The 17346-nt window shown below is 39.5% G+C and overlaps 1 protein-coding gene across 26 annotated transcripts in view; it reads right to left on the bottom strand.

Annotated features, from left to right (window-relative positions):
* The window catches only part of COL25A1 (collagen type XXV alpha 1 chain), a 269680-nt gene that overhangs the window by 132735 nt on the left and 119599 nt on the right, over positions 1-17346 (bottom strand). For all 26 annotated transcript variants that reach the window (XM_033160230.1, XM_033160237.1, XM_033160248.1 and 23 more), the window contains exons 3-4: positions 2646-2690; positions 1258-1265 (exon numbers count right to left, since the gene is read on the bottom strand). In XM_033160230.1, the coding sequence (XP_033016121.1) occupies positions 1258-1265; positions 2646-2690 (53 nt within the window). The remainder of the gene's footprint in view (positions 1-1257; positions 1266-2645; positions 2691-17346) is intronic.

Here is a 17346-nt window from a genome sequence, read left to right as displayed (position 1 = left end):
AGATGGAGCAGGAGATTACCAGATTCATGGTACTCTTTATCCAGAGGAAGGGGAACCAATGGCCCTTGAGATATTGCTGGATTGCAACCCTCATCAGCTTTAGCCAGCATGGTTACATTGAAGTATGATGGGAGTTGTCACTCAACAACAATGGAGGGACCCACCCCTTTCTTAATCATACAAAAACCCTATTGGAGTAAATTCTGACAAACAGAAGCTTCAGTTATAACCAAGCGATTCTCATTACTATTAACTGTCATAAGAAAATAATAACAATCTTCACGTGATCAACTGACTACAAAACAATCTGATTTTACTTAGATATGACTAGTCATATTCCAAAGTTTAACCACTGGCCTAGTGTAAGGCTTAATAGTATATATGTGTGACCTGTTACATATGAAGAATGGGATACCAATGGACAAGATGGACTTTGTTTCTCTTCTTGCCACTGTTGCTGCTGTTCATTTCTCTACCATAAAAGTGTATTTCCACGGCTGTTGGCAAATTGTGATTTGGTTTCTCTGATCCCATCTTTTAATCACAGATTAAATTGGATGTATCTCAAAGCCCTTCGGCCACATGTGAGAACGGGAGGGGTTCCACTACAGGAAGGAAAGCCAGAAAGAGACGCCACCAGAAAAAAAGGCAGCATATTACTTTCTGTTCTGTTCTAAAACATTCTAGCCCTGAATTGCTAGAATGGGGTTGGTGGTAAGAGCGTTCTTTTAGCCAGGATGAGCTTTCACCCCATTGTCTGTTCAGATTTCTAACGTCTAAGTGTGTAGGATGCTGGGTTGGTAACAGCATCTTTTCGGCCATTAGTTTGGAAAGGCTTTCATCTTGCCATTCTGTGTTGTGACTTAGCAGTTTTATATTGTTTTGCTTGCTTATTGATTTATGGCTTTTTATTGTACTCTGTTGCAAATTTTGTTTTAATGTGCTGTTCACTGCATTGGGGGCTTTTTTGGCTGAAATGTAGTATACAAACCAATAGTAGTAATAGTAATAATAATAACCTGCTTCCAGCATTCATGTATACTGTTCTGCTTCTAAATGTAAAAGACGAAACCCAAACAGGATTTTTAAAAAATTGAAAAACCATTTGGTGTTTAAAACATGTTAATAACTGAGCATGTATTTGAGATGATACTTGGTACGTTTAACATATTCATCATTTTTACCAGTTTTCAAAAGCATTTTCTGACTCATTCATGATAACCATAGATGATCCAATAGTATATCAGTTGTACTTACAGGAGGTCCTATGAAAAGAAAAGACAAGGAAAGAAAGACAAATATATGTAAGTTTATGAAAACTTGAAAGGTATTCATATAGAGTATCCACATATGGTCAGTAAGTATAGCACTACAGCCATATAGATATTTTATTGATGAAAGTAGTGGCATTTTCATTCTTCTCACCCAGCATTAAATATTATTATTTTGCTGCGGGTGCCAAGCCATCTCATGTACAAAATACTTTGTGTTCACAAGTACATCTCTGTCTACAGAATTTTTCTTAAACGTATAGTTCTTCAACTCTTGTAGTCTGACTCATAGGAACTCCCTCCCTTTTCCTTCTTGGATTTAACCTTAGCACCAAGGCAGAATTGCTTGAATCTACAGTTACTCCTTCTACTTTTCCTAAGACAGGCAAACTTTCTTTTATAATCAACTCCTTTCAAGGCCTAATTATAAAATGTCACACTTTATGAAGCAATGTTAGCACATTTTCCCAATTATTTACACTCAAAAGCTTTTTGTACAAATGTTCTTGAGAACATTATCAGAGGTCTGCAAATCACATCTAATATTTCTTTCAGGCTTATTAAGAGGAGCAGCTGTAGCCATCAAATCAATGACTTTTCATTAGCTTTTATGCTTCCCTTTTTCTTCTGACTCAAGTATGTTGCAAAGGGGGCACATAATAGCAACAGCTGTCCTTGAAGTTTGCTTTAAATATAGTCAGACTTTCATTTTTAACAATGTGATTTTATTGTGTAGTTAACTAAAGTAATTTCTTGTTGTTGTTAAATGATCCTAAAGAGAATTTTAAACTTACAATGTCTTTTTTCTAACATAAAGCAAATTAGTTTCATTTGTTAATAATGCCATGCGTTTATGACATTTAAAGGCTCCAAGGACTACTGAAATGCTATGCCAAATCACAGTGGTTGCATTTGATTTATGAGGATGAGCTGCCTAGGGCTCACACGCTTGTCCTCTTGTGGTATGGTTGTCAGTAAGCTGTTGAAAGCTTTGATTTCCATTTTAGATGTAACTGCAGTCTAATATGTCATCTAAAGCCTAAACTGTAAGTATAGGTTGTTGAAAGAAGCCAGCTTCATAAACTATGGTTTGAAGTTAGCTTGTTGCAACAAACAATGGTTAAAAGCTTTGTATAGAAAAATTTAAAAATAAATTTTCTGTATCTGCGTTATGTAATTGTTATACTTGTTTTGTTTTTAATACATGTGTTACTGTTTTTATATTTTTAAGCCTCTTTGGAAAAAAATACTATAAAAATTGCTTTTCATATATGATGTCATGAAACAGTATCAGCAAGCATGCCTTCACAAAATGAACCAGGTGATTCTGAAAACACACACACCAGAAGCATTACTTTTAAATCTGAAACATACCAATCTCTCCTCTTCTTCCTCGCTTGCCTCGTTTACCAGGAGGACCTGAAAAGCAAACAGTTCCCGATTTGTAATTGAGGAGTGTAATTAAAGTGGGTTAGTACATGCATGAAGTCAACATGACACCCAGCATGGGATCAGTGACATCACGATTCAACCACAAATGTCTCCTAATGGTCTTTCCAGAAAATAATCTTCCTTGTCCCATCCTCAGCAGAAATGCCACATAATTCATTGGCACTATTTATTTCATGCCATTGTATAGCTTGCCTTGCCTAGCACATCTAGTGCTATGCATGTTTACTGGGAGGTATGTTGTGCTGAGTTCAGTTGTGCTCATTCCCAGGCAAGTGTGTAATGGATTGCAGCCTTAAACAATAACAGCAAAACTATGAATGACTCAGTGGTTTAAATAACAACAGCAGTGTTCAGTACATGTATAACATACTAGTAACAATGAAAAAGCCTTGCTTGCAGTGGTTAATCAAAACTAGGGTTGCCATATGTCCGGGATTTCCTGGACATACCCAGGATTCAGCTGTCACGCACTGTGTTCGGGCAGAAATTGCAAAAATACCCTGAAAAATCCGGACACATATGGCAACCCATGTCAGAAGTTTTTGGCTAATTCAAGAAAGATAGCTCAAAAACTTCATAATTCTTTTGAGATTTTGCGTAAAAAACTCAACAACTTAGTCAAAACAGAGTAACTCAGGACACCTGAAATAAAACAGTCTTTGCTTGTTGCCTTATAGGAAATCCAGAGCCACGATGCCATTATTAAAACCTCTCCCAGTTACCTGCACTGCACATTTCAAACAGTAAAGGGAGCAGAAGCAGAGCCTCTGAATTTCTGTTAATTCCTTAGACAAACTGTAATCAAAGATATGGTTAGATCTGAGGCATCATGTTTTAACCTTTTAAATAAAGCAGGGATGAGGAACCTGTAGCCCTCTATATGTTGTTGCACTCCCAACTCCCACCAGCCCTAGTCAGAGTGGCCAATTCTCAAGGACGATGGAAGTTGCTGTCTAAGGACATCTGCAGGGCTGAGTAGATTTTTCTGCACATTCTGGATGTGGCTGTGTGTTGGAATAGACAAGTGTTGGAGGGAATAGCCTCAAGCGTTTCAAGTCCTAGGCAAAAGTTGTAACATACTGAGGTCGGTTTCAGATTACCGGTAAAGATGGGCAGCATCTTAAACAGTTTCTTCTTTTTGTAATACAGTATTTATTTCCTGGCCGCTTAACGTAGCCAGGAACAGTAGTCCTAAACTCATCTCAACTGCCATCCCATCCCATAATATAATGCTTGAAGAACACTAAGTCATGATGTAGCACCATTCCAGATGCACTGAAAAGAAAGAAAGATGGTCTCCTTTAGAATTATAGACTTGCTTGCCTGTATCCTGCTGGACAGCGTTCTGGGACAATACAGCTAATGAAAACTTGTTTTCATAAATTAATCCCTAAACATTTAATTAATGTGCCATCACTAATAATATCAAAAATGTGGTTGTAGGATAGATTGGCTATTGTTAGTATTACTCCAACATGCAAAAGGAGAAGAGCTGGCAAATTGCAGTTGTGTCTGAGCATCAAGGGCTAATGTATAAAGCCCCATTTCATCTCCTTTTTAAGGCAGCAATGCGTTTCCAGGAGAAGCAGAGGGAAATGCTGAATTTTGGGCCAGCTTGTGCAAGATACCCAAGTACAGCATTCTGCAGAATCTCTGGCATAGAAAAGGCAACTGTTTGTTTCCTCCCTATCCATGTGTTTTAGCTATTAGCTTGGGAAAGGATCCTGCAGCAGAATTCCATGTCTTTCTTTCTACATGCAGAATAGGCATGCCCATGTACAGGACCATATGTATTGCAATTCCTGGTCCAATATAAAAGTCACCAATTAATCTCAAAACAATTAATTAATATTTAAGTACAGACAGCAAATTCTGTGCCAAGTAATACCTTACCAACACAAAGCTCTTTAGAAATAACCTCTTGCTTTAAATGTCACTTTCAGTTTTAAAGCCTCTGAGAAAGAAATGTGACTTCTCGGTGGAACACACTGGTGTCATGAAGATTAATGAAACCAAATAATACAAAGAAAAAACAGTGTACAGTAGTTCAACTTGATGGCTACTTATAAAGTATTCAATATTTTAAGTAGAACAGCAAGATCTGGTGCTATTTTCCTGCTTCTCTAGAGAGGTATTTTAAACAAGTTGTTGTTGAGGATAGCATTAATCAATTTAATTTCAGAAACTGTGTTGGTTTATATTTCAATCCCTTGCTATCATGAACTGTGTGAACAAGTTACAGGATCTGTTAAATCTTAGCTTTAAACATAACCAGCAAAATAAAGCAGATAAAGGTAAAATCTATATTTTTAAAATATATGTATACTGCTTTTTCAACCAAGCTATTGATTACAGTATAATGACAAGCCAGACTAATTACCATATGCGCTAAGAGTCCACCCAGACATGAAGTTCCCCTATCACTCATAGAATAGGGTTTTGATGGCTTTCAACAAAAATAAAATATGAAATTAAGGAAGCGGTTGGCACAAAAATATATCAATCTCATACAGATCATGGAATTTACTTGTCATGTTGCAAAACTCACTGGGCTCTGGTCCAAATACAGACTTTGGGGGCCCCTAATATTCACTTCAAAAGAAAAGATGACTGTTACAAGGTCCCTGAATTCTTCTTTGGCTCAGATTAAAATCTGAACTGTGCAAGAATGTGCTTGTAACCACTCAGCTCTCAAACTCACTATCATGGGTTGGCCAGGGCAGGACCATGCAGATGGATAGCTTGTTGGAGAGACATGGGGAGGGGTCCAGTGGGATAGGGTGGGGGCTCCTCCAGACATGGGGGAGTCTGGTAGTAAGGATTCTAAGCAGGGTTCAAGTGGGGCCTTTCCTTCAGTCTTTTCTCTCACCTCACCTGAACCCACAGCAAGTGCTGTGAGCCCCACCTCCCTCTTCTTCACAGCTGCTGGAGCCTATCTCTGAGTAGTTCACACTGCCTCTTGTGCCACCCATACTGGAGTTATCAGATGCTGGGTCTAGCCTTGCTTCTGCAGAGGGGGCAGAGCACCCCTCCCATTACCTCAGTCCTGGAGATACCACAGGAGATGTGAGAATATGCAGCAGATCCCACTTTCAAGGTGGAGTGCCAGGTTGCTAGCTAAGGTGTAGATGCACTAAGTTGAGCCCAGCCCATTTCATTATAGATAGGATAGCAGGGAATGTGTCAAGTGTCAGACCAATGTCAAAGCTTTGAGTAGTTAGATCACCTGCCTTCGTGTAACTGTGCCTTGGATTAACTATGTGCATGGCCTGCTGAACCTAAAACCAGGCCAGCACTTTGCATATGTATTGCACCAACCTAAAACATTTGGAATAAAAGCTTTGCAGGGAAAACGCTATTTGAGTTATTGTTCTTCAGCAACTGGGAATATGGACACTCCCTTTTTCCTCCCAAACCCCAATCCAAGCATAGACCTGGCATGGACTACTGCAGCGTTAGTGCCTTAGCAAGGGGAAGAAAGAAGCATGGCATCTGGTTTTATCTTGTTTCTCTTGACTCTGGTGCACTAGTAATATGCCAGTGAGAAGGACCTTGGTTGCTCTTGGGAAATGTTTTTACAGGGGCAACTGCTCAGATTTGGATGTGTGCTAATTCATAATGGTCACTCCAAAGAAGAGGTAAGCATTACCAGAACCAGACCCCAGAGAAGAGTTCCTGGCTTGGCAGTAACAATGCAACTATGCACAGAAAGGAGATCTGATCTCCCTATCATGCTTGTACCATAGCTACTACCACTGTGATTTTGGGGATTGAAAATTAAATGCAATGATTTCAGTTTAAAAATAAAATACCTCCACTTGTTATCCAAGTGGATTCAATGGGAGCCAAGACCATCACTAGAATTCATAATTGGAAATAAATCTCATGCTAGCATCCTGCAATTCTCTGATGATGATGATGATTAAAAAAAAACCTTGTCAGTTTGCATTTCTTGGTACAGAAAGTATATTTCCTATTCTAATTGATTCAAGAGGGTTCTGGAAGCTTCTCTGTGTGATACAAACTGGTGCAAGCTGGAAGTTTCTAGCTGACAAGCAAGTTTCTATTCTGCCTAGAAACAAGCAGAAGGTTCCTGATGTTTGGGTTATTCCGTCAGAGAAACAGCTGGTTTGAACTGGTTCTGTTACCTCTTTCATTCAAGGTCATTGTGTCCTATAGTAACAGGCCATAAGGAGCCTGAGTTTCACTTTCTACCTCTCTTTCCTTCTGGTGTGGTGTTCTGTATATAGTATGCTTAGTGTTAAGGTCTTTTATAAGTTATTGTAAAGCTCTGCTGGATGAAACATTAATTGCCTCTGGTCTATTTTTTTTTTATACAATCCTGCAATGTGTTTAAGTGTATTTTACTCTGCTAACTATACATTGGAATCTGCTCTGGATCAATATGAGCAGAATTCATGACAACCCTTACAAGTCCTACTGTTTGGGGGGGGGCAGAGAAAATCTTAAGTGGAGATGTTACATTTTGTTTTAGCTAGCACAGAACAGAGGAACCTCAAATATTCAGCTTGGCAAACACAGAAATAGCTGCTGTCACTTACTTGATAGACATGACTGAAGGACAGCTGAAATAAGCAGGCCGAGTCATTCTATACTAGCATGGAATGAAACCCTTCTTGTAGTTTCAGTTTGCCATTCCAATGCATTACTACTTTGTCATAGCAAATGTTTTCCTTATCAAGACACAAAAACATGCTTTAAAAAGACAACACAATCACATTTGCATTTTCACAAACCCCCTTAATTGAGTTGCATTGATAATAAGGAATTTAAAGGCAAATTTCCCAGAGGAATTTAAAGGACAACATTAATATTATATTAAAATATATAATATTTTATATATTTTTAAAAATATGTGTCCTTTCTAAGGCTACAGTTCTAAACACAGGTACTTTTAAGTCAGAAGGTTCCAGGTCATAGAATCATAGAATTGTAGAACTGGAAGGGACCTCAAGGGTAATCTAGTCCAATCTCTTGCAATGCAGGAATCTCAACTAAAGCATCCATGACGGATGGCCATCCAAACTCTGCTTAAAAACCTTCAATGAAGGAGAGTCCACAACCTCCTAGAAGAAGAAGAAGAAGAAGAAGAAGAAGAAGAAGAAGAAGAAGAAGAAGAAGAAGAAGAAGAGTTTGGATTTGATATCCCGCTTTTCACTACCCGGAGGAGTCTCAAAGTGGCTAACATTCTACTTTCCCTTCCTCCCCCACAACAAACACTCTGTGAGGTGAGTGGGGCTGAGAGACTTCAAAGAAGTGTGACTAGCCCAAGGTCACCCAGCAGCTGCATGTGGAGGAGTGTAGACACGAACCTGGTTCCCCAGATTACGAGTCTACCGCTCTTAACCACTACACCACACTGGCTCTCCTAGGAAGACCATTCCACTGTTGAACAGCTCTTACTATCAGAAAGTTCTTCCTAATGATAGGCAGAATTTCTTTCTTGTAATTTGTATCCATTGGTTCAAGTCCTACTCTCCAGAGCAAGGGAAAACAAACTTGCTCCATACTCCATGTCAGTCCTTAACATTGTGTACTTAAACTTTCAAAAGGCTTTTTATAAAGTTCCTCATGAAAGACTTAAGCTTACTAAGACTCAAGAAAGTAACTTGGAAGTCATGGAAAAAGAAAAGAGGTCCTTTTGTAACTGGTTAAGAAGCAGGAAGTAGAGAGTAGAAATAAATGGACAGTTCTCCCATTGGAAGGATGGAAAATGTGAAGTCCCCCCAAGGATTTGTATTGGGACCTGTGTTTTTAAACATGTTCATTAATTAGTTAGGGATGAGCAATGAGGTAGCCAAATTGATTGATGATGCCAAACTGCTCAGAGTGGTTAAGACAAAACGTGACTGTGAAGAGCCTCAAAAGGAGCTGTCCAAACTACCAGTAAGTGAATGGGCAGTAAAATGGCAACACAGGTGAAAATTCGAAAAAATAGAATATCGTGGAAAGGTTCATTTCTTTCAGTAATTCAACTGAAACTAATATATGCGATAGACTCATGACATGCAAAGCGAGATATGTCAAGCCTTTATTTGTTATAATTGTGATGATTATGGCGTACAGCTGATGAGAACCCCAAATTAACAGCTGCACGCCATAATCATCACAATTATAACAAGCAAAGGCTTGACATATCTCGCTTTGCATGTCATGAGTCTATCTCATATATTAAACCCCAGTAGCTAATGAAAACAATTGCTTAGATAAATGGACTTTTCCACGATATTCTAATTTTTCGAGTTTCACCTGTATATGTATATATATATATAACACCCAGTGTATGGCATCAGTGAAAAAGGCACAGTCCAGCTAGGATAGCTGGAAAGGAATATAAACTAAAAATTGTATTATGCATGATTAGCTTTTCAGCATGGTATTATGCATGACTAGCTGTGGCAGAATATAGATGCACATTCATATGGGCAAGAAAACAACATGCCATGCTTACAAATGCAGCAAGTGGCTCAAGAATGGAAGCCTGCTTCAGCACATTGATCTCTTTATCAACATCAGAGTAAAGAGGTTAGAGGCATTTCTACCTCTACTTTTGATTTTCTATGTGACTGCTTGAGTTTCTTGACCTCTTTGGTATTACAAAGCATTTTCCTCTGGGAAACATTTCAGTTAATAATAGTCTTCTTTACAAATGATTCAAAGTACACCTACACGGTTTGAAAAAATAGAAAACTCTGTCAGATGCAAAAAGGCTTCTGAATACAGTGGTACCTCTGGTTACGAACTTAATTTGTTCTGGAGGTCTGTTCTTAACCTGAAACCGTTCTTAACCTGAGGTACCACTTTAGCTAATGGGGCCTCCCGCTGCTGCTGCACCGCCAGCGTGTGATTTCTGTTCTCATCCTGAGGTAATGTTCTTAACCTGAGGTACTACTTCCAGGTTAGCGGAGTCTGTAACCCAAAGTGTTTGTAACCCGAGGTACCATTGTACCTGTTTCTGGAAACCACATGAGGAGGGGAGAGTGCTCTTGTACTTGAGTCCTGCTTGCTGGCTTCCCAAAAGCATCTGGGTGGCCACTGTGAGAACAGGATGCTGAATTAGATGGGCCACTGGCCTGATCTAGCAAACACTTCTTATATGTTTATGCTTTCTCCTGCATGAGCCTGCCTGCCTACTGTGATCATCACCTGATGATTTACTTCATGTCCAATCCAATCAATTCCAAATAACTTTACTGTACTAGCTGTAGGACATGGTAAATCTGAATCAAAAATAAATACAAGCAAAAGGGATGCTGCGCCACAAATAATAGTCTCTATTTAGATCTCTGCATCTCCCTTACAGTTCACTGCTATATTGTCCAGGGCCTTCTTTCTGATCTTTTTGGCTGCCAAAGCAAAAAGGGCGACTTTTTAAGAGTCACTAGTTTACTCCCTGGAAAAGACCCTGATGTTGGGAAAGATGGAGGGCACAAGGAGAATGGGACGACAGAGGATGAGATGGTTGGACAGTGTTCTCGAAGCGACTGGCATGAGTTTGGCCAAACTGTGGGAGGCAGTGGAGGATAGGAGTGCCTAGCATGCTCTGGTCCATGGGGTCATGAAGAGTCGGACACGACTGAATGACTGAACAACAACAGATTGTTTACATTGCTAAGAAGCTATAGTACCTTCTCTAACAGTGAGAGAATCTTTTCTCTATGGAAGGCAGGGTGAGAAATTGCGTCTTGGGTCCAATGTGTAGTGGGCAATATAGTAAATGGTGCAAGATGTCTTCCACCTGCGGTTGCCCACATATACAGAGTCTGTCTTCATACAGTTGTTGTTGTTCAGTCGTTCAGTCGTGTCCGACTCTTCGTGACCCCATGGACCAGAGCACGCCAGGCACGCCTATCCTTCACTGCCTCTCGCAGTTTGGCCAAACTCATGTTAGTAGCTTCGAGAACACTGTCCAACCATCTCATCCTCTGTCGTCCCCTTCTCCTTGTGCCCTCCATCTTTCCCAACATCAGGGTCTTTTCTAGGGAGTCTTCTCTTCTCATGAGGTGGCCAAAGTACTGGAGCCTCAACTTCAGGATCTGTCCTTCTAGTGAGTACTCAGGGCTGATTTCTTTGAGAATGGATAGGTTTGATCTTCTCGCAGTCCATGGGACTCTCAAGAGTCTCCTCCAGCACCATAATTCAAAAGCATCAATTCTACGGCGATCAGCCTTCTTTATGGTCCAGCTCTCATCTATCATCCATAGCTTGAAAATGCAGGTCAGTAAAGCAAATCTTAGTGAGGCTGGCCTACTCCATGTCTTGTTGCCATCTGAGACTCAGTTGGCTCAGAAATGGAATGTTGACTTCTTGTCATGGAACTTTTGCTAGAGAGACCTGATTGGCTACTGTGGTTTTCAAAGGAGCCACAAGACATTTTGCCAAGTATTTAGCTTGATGTGACTTTATCTCTGATGTGTTGCTAGGCTTTTATCTGCTTTTGTTTTTAATTCTCTCTGCTGTGTATTGTTGTAATTTTAATGGCTATATTGTAATTATATCTGCTATGATTGTAAGCTGCCTTGAAATGTCTTTATGGGCTGAAAGGTGTGGTATAAATGTTTTTTATGTAAATAAATAAATACACACATAAATATATATTACTTCTGTGCTGGTCGGTACATTCTCGCTGAATGGTATTTGCCATTTGTATTGTTTTGTTCAAATGCAACAAGCTACAAACATGAATATATGTAGTGTCCCATAATTAATTATTTTAATATCACTCTTCCTTACTAACTTAAAACATCACATTTATTTATTTTCTATATTTAATAACTAATGTCCAGCTAATGTCCAGCTAATGTCCATTACTTTGTAAAGCTGATGTGTCTCTTCTTACAGTAAACTTGATATTCTGGCTTTATTTTTAAGCCAAGACTGACAAGACTTTTGTGATGACGGTGACAATTTAAAATGGCCACTGAACTTAGCGGTTTCTCATTTCAGTGACAGTGAAACCCAATACTTTAAGATTAAAGGCGGCACTTAGTAAGTCAGGCACACTGGCACTACAATAATCTCAGACAAACCCACACAGGCAGGCCATCCATTTAAGTATAAGACTCTCTACCAAAGCCAACCCAAGCCAGGCATATTGCTTTCAAAGTTTTGTACAAGTATCCCCCTCCCATATCTATCATAATAAATATATCATTTGAAGAGGAGCTTAGTGACAGCTGCAGAAGTGAGTTTTTTAAAAAAAGAAAAAATAAACACCAGTGACATTCATACATTCATTAATCCTCTTGTTGCATAACAGCCATGAACCAAGTTGCACGTTTGTTTGCAAGGAACAAATAACTGAAACAGACAGGAGTACGTCAAAGCCTTAAAAACAAAATTGAGCGACTTTTTGTTATGGTCCTCATTCAGAAAAGGTGGGGGGACTATTTGGGATTGGTACTACATCACTAAATTAAAATCAAACAATTCAACCTTTTCTGTGATAAATAAAGCCAATAACTATGCAATAGCCAGATGAGAGGAAGAATTCCCCCTGTCCTATTTGATGTAAAAGAGAAGTTTGCAATAGTAGAATAGTATTTCATGTTCTATCTATTCAGTTGTTTATACAGTGGTACCTCGGGTTAAGAACTTAATTCGTTCTGGAGGTCCGTTCTTAACCTGAAACTGTTCTTAACCTGAAGCACCACTTTAGCTAATGGGACCGCCTGCTGCCGCTGCGCCGCCAGAGCACAATTTCTGTTCTTATCCTGAAGCAAAGTTCTTAACCTGAAGCGTTATTTCTGGGTTAGCAGAGTATGTAACCTGAAGCGTGTGTAACCTGAAGCGTATGTAACCTGAGGTACCACTGTAATTCGAATACATGAAGTGATTCAGACTGTCAAAAAACCATCTATGGTCTAGCTCTTCGTTTTCTTCTTTTTAAAACCACCTTATTCTTAATGCCATCATTTTTGGTTGTTTTTTTAAAAAAAAGCCTGTCACCAACATTCTGTGCAGCATCTTCTGACAGTCACCACAATGAGAACTTAATCTACTCTGTTACTGCCTTTTCCCAGGTGTACCTTGTATTCTTTTGCTTTCTTCCAGGTCACTCTTGTGATATTACAATAATTTCTGAATAATAATATCTGAAGAAGTGTGCATGCACACGAAAGCTCATAGCAAGAACAGACTTAGTTGGTCTCTAAGGTGCTACTGGATGGAATTTTTTATTTTTTATTTTGTTTTCATTAAAAGAAGGAGTCAACTGATCATAATGTTTTATATATGATCATTCTTAGCAATAATTCCACTAAAGGAGCCAAATACAAAGGAAAATGGAACACAACTGATACATCAAACTGGATGCACAAAATATCCCAAACTAGATTCATCTTTGCACATTCTGCTTCCTGCTTTTTATGCACAATTTGAACCAGGATTTGGCTGTTATCCTCTGAATTATTTTGGATTTTCAACTTAAATTTGCACCTGACCTTGAAGAAGAAGAAGAAGAGTTTGATTTGATATCCCGCTTTATCACTACCCGAAGGAGTCTCAAAGTGGCTAACATTCTCCTTTCCCGTCCTCACCCACAACAAACACTCTGTGAGGTGAGTGGGGCTGTGAGACTTCAGAGAAGTGTGACTAGCCCAAGGTCACCCAGCAGCTGCATGTGGAGGAGCGGAGATGCGAACCCGGTTCACCAGATTACAAGTCTACTGCTCTTAACCACTACACCACACTGGCTTATGTGCACTTTTACCAAAAGGAACTCACACAAAATTCTCATGGAAGTGGGCTCTGAGAAGGTTGATTGCATCAAATATACAATTATCTGTTATAAATTGATTACATTCATATGCCGTTCTTCCTCAAGGGACTCTAGGGAGTGAGAATGGCTCCCTTCACCCTGTCCTGGTCGCATAACCACCACCTTTGTTAAATATATCTCCTTATTTACACAGACATATACCACTTGGGCAAAGAAACACTACAATAATTATTCTACCCGACTCTAACTATCAAAATACAGTTTGAACAAAAAAGCATATTAAGCCCAAGGCCAGGATGGGGCAGCTATAGTTGGGCATTTGCCAATAACCATATCCCTGAAGGGACCCACTGAAAAGAAGACTTTTCAGAGCTTCTAAAATTTTCTGTATTAGAAAGCACTACTACACTGTAAGTAAAAGAGAGGTTATTCCGAAGTTCGCAACACAATTTAAAGCTTACATTCAGCTATCAAATATATCCGTGTAACGTATTAGTGCCAAGGAATCAAGCAAAAAGTCATTTTAAAGGAAGTATGAAAACTTTGTAATATTTGTTTCTGCCAATCTGCCTGCCAGTAAAGGAAGATAATATTTCATCTTTACTCAATCTAGCTGCCATAACTGTAGACTAACAACAGGCATCTCTTGACTATGAATAATTTGACAAAGTCTACATATAAATATTAAACAGGGGCAGATCAGAAGCCTATAGAATGTCATTCATTACCTCCACCCCCCCTCCCCAAGAACAATGGCCACCTATTGATACATCTGTTGTATGGTCAGGTGTTTTATGAATGAAGCCATCTTAGAACGGAACCAGGCAACTTGTAAAAATTCATGAGGGATTTCGCAAAGTATATAATAATCAGCTGCGTTGAAAGCTGTACAATGATTAAGTGCTTTAGGATGAGGATAGATGCGTAGACAAAAGAAGTAAATGTAAGAAAGCCATTCATAACATTCACAGGCGGTGTCTATACTCCCTAGAGCTTTCGCATAATGAATGCAGGGTATTTTGATAGAGCATCATACAGAGATTTATGCATTGCCCACTGAAGAAATATCAGGAATGGATGGGAAAGATGTGGGAGAGGAGCACTTAGAACTTGGTTGTTCTTGGAACATTGCTGCTGAAAGAAGCCCAGGATTCTTCCACAGCTGCTCTTTCATATACCTTTACTCCATAATTGCATACTTAATAGCTTCAGCAGAAGTTCTTGTTGCCACTCTAGGTATACTCATTGCCATTAATGCTCCTGATTTAGGCTTCCAACTACATCTAACTTAAATAAATCCTCATCCTCCTTTGAGAATTTTTTTTTTAAAGAATAACAAAGCTCTTTCTTTATACTAATCTGTTTCAGAACAAAAACATAGACTAACTTTTACAGAAGAACAGAGCTAGTTGCACAAGTGCTTTTAGCATTAGATAATGTCTATAAAAATACATTTCCCCCTTTTCAGATGTATTTTTAATTATGTCAGCAGGTTCTTCACCATCCGCCACTGACAAGAGCCCTTTTCACACCTTCAAAAACCATGTGGGCTCAACGTGTAAAGGAGAAGTATGAGCTTGCCTGATCTTGGTGTCCATATGTTGACTGGCAGGTAAAAACAGAACTCCCTTATACAGTTGGTTCATAACCCTTATACAGTTGATTCATAACCAGGAATCATGAAAAATGCAAGGCTTTGTCAAGTAGACTGTATTCATATCTAAGCTGTATGCACATAAACTCAGTTCAACATATGGAGGTTGGACAGTCAGTCTTATTCACTTTTCCAAATGTTGAACCCTGTTCATCTGCTTCTGCTGTCCCCACTGTGGTCTTTCTTCTTTTGCCCTTCTTTCAAACAGTGTGTAAGCCAGGCACTCCACTACAACATTGCCCAGCCCACACAGATGCTCTGCCCTTGCTATTACCATCCTTCATGGAGGAGGTCAGAGGATCATAGTGACAAATAAGACCTCCAACACTGACCTCCACTCAATGTTGTAGAGTTACAGGTGCACAGATTCTTTGTGGCATGTGATGTATGTATATATCTCCATTATGCAAGGGCTGCGTTTTTTTGGACAGAAAAGTTGGGGAAGAGGTACTAAAGGCAAAGAGAGATATGGTCAAAAAATACAGCAGGTCCCAGGAACAGGGAGAGAGAAGATGGGTAACAGCATGCAGCAGGTTATGCAGGAAAAGCTAATGAGGGCTGAGAGTCTCTTATGTATGTATTTATTTCATTTATATACTGCCATTCTTCAGCAGTGGAACTCAAGGCAGCATACAAAAGCTTTCCAGCTGGTCTCCAATCCTGGCATGGGTATGACCCAAGCCTACCTAGCTCTAGCAAGGTTGCTGCAATCATGTGCCTTCAATCCATCTCCTAGGACTAGCATTTGTGCTAACGTCACTAATATTTAATTTAAAACATTGGAAAGGAGCAGTGGTGACCTGGGAATTAACGTAGAGCAAGTTTTGTGAGCAATGTTCTGGTGCATCTAAGGCATGCACCCCCAAACTCGGACCTCCAGATGTTTTGGGACTACAACTCCCATCATCCCTAGCTAACAGGACCAGTGGTCAGGGATGATGGGAACTGTAGTCCCAAAACATCTGGAGGTCCGAGTTTGGGGATGCCTGATCTAAGGCCTTACACTGGGAATATGATGTCATCTCTGGTGTGTGATCTGAATCAGAATGGAGTAGTCCACAAAGAACAGAAGGTAGCTGAGTATTATCTTCCTGCCCTCAAGTATTTGATACAGCAGCCTCCTGTGACTTAGTGATATGACAGAGGGCTCCATGTTCCTCTTCTTCTCCAATAATTTTTTGTTCCCATTAACTTCATCTTAAGTCTCTTAATTCCACAAAAAAGGGAAAGCAAGCTTTAAAAAAAATGTTGAGAGAGTGTTTGTTCCCAACCACAGTTCAACGTAGCAGAGAAATATCAAATCAGATTATTACTCATGCTTTCGGCACTACCTATTGATTACGTAAAATTGTTTTGTTGTTCTCATTACATGTGAAATGGCAAGTACTTGCTACCAAAAGGTCTCATCACTTCTGTAGCTTGCAATCACTGCTTACTGCTGATTTTCTATTGCAGCACCAGCAGGTGATTAATGAGACTATTTCAAATGCCTTAAATCTGGATGCTCAATCTCAGGACCAAGTTCTCACAATTCCACATGAGAGTCAATGTACTCTACAAAAAGTGTGCCCTGGCACCTAATTATGAGCAGTTATCTATTCTAGTCACACAGCATGTGCTTATGATGTGTGTTGCTGAGGTTTCCCTTCTGCCTTTGAAAATATGAATCTGATACATAAAAGGAAGCCCTCTGTCTACCACTTCTGTAGCCCCTGCCTACATCCTAAAAAAATAATAATGGTGAGCATACCTTTTGTGAACCAAAATGGTATTTTCTTCTCTTCGAGTGTTCATTTCTTCCCGGACTTCAAGCTTTAAAAGAATGACTCAGTGGCATCCTGAAATGGCCTCTTTACTACAAAGTGCAACTCTCCAGCTTAAAGTCACAATTAAGAGCAAGAATAACAGGAGGATAACTGTATTCATTCAGCAGCTCCAAGGAAAGTTTCAAAAGTTATGTACAGCCTCTGCTACCTTTCTTGTAGAATCCAGGATCGAGACAGAATTATACATTTATTCTTCCAACATCCCTATTCAGCGATACCCAATTTGCACAAACTGGTTATGATCTGGTTGAGGTCACCACCTTTCATCCCTCCCTTTTATCATGTCCGCTCATTGCAAAATGAACAACAGTAATAGTTTTGTGTGTGTGTGGCTGTGAGCAAAATCAAGGCACAACCCCTAAAATGAAGTCAACAGACTAGCTCTTGATCTTCCCTGTGCAC

Source organism: Lacerta agilis, chromosome 9, assembly GCF_009819535.1.
Source record: "Lacerta agilis isolate rLacAgi1 chromosome 9, rLacAgi1.pri, whole genome shotgun sequence".
NCBI classification, from domain to species: Eukaryota; Metazoa; Chordata; class Lepidosauria; order Squamata; family Lacertidae; genus Lacerta; species Lacerta agilis.
The sequence above is the reverse complement of the archived record's forward strand: the minus strand, read 5'-3'. Positions and strand labels throughout refer to the sequence as shown.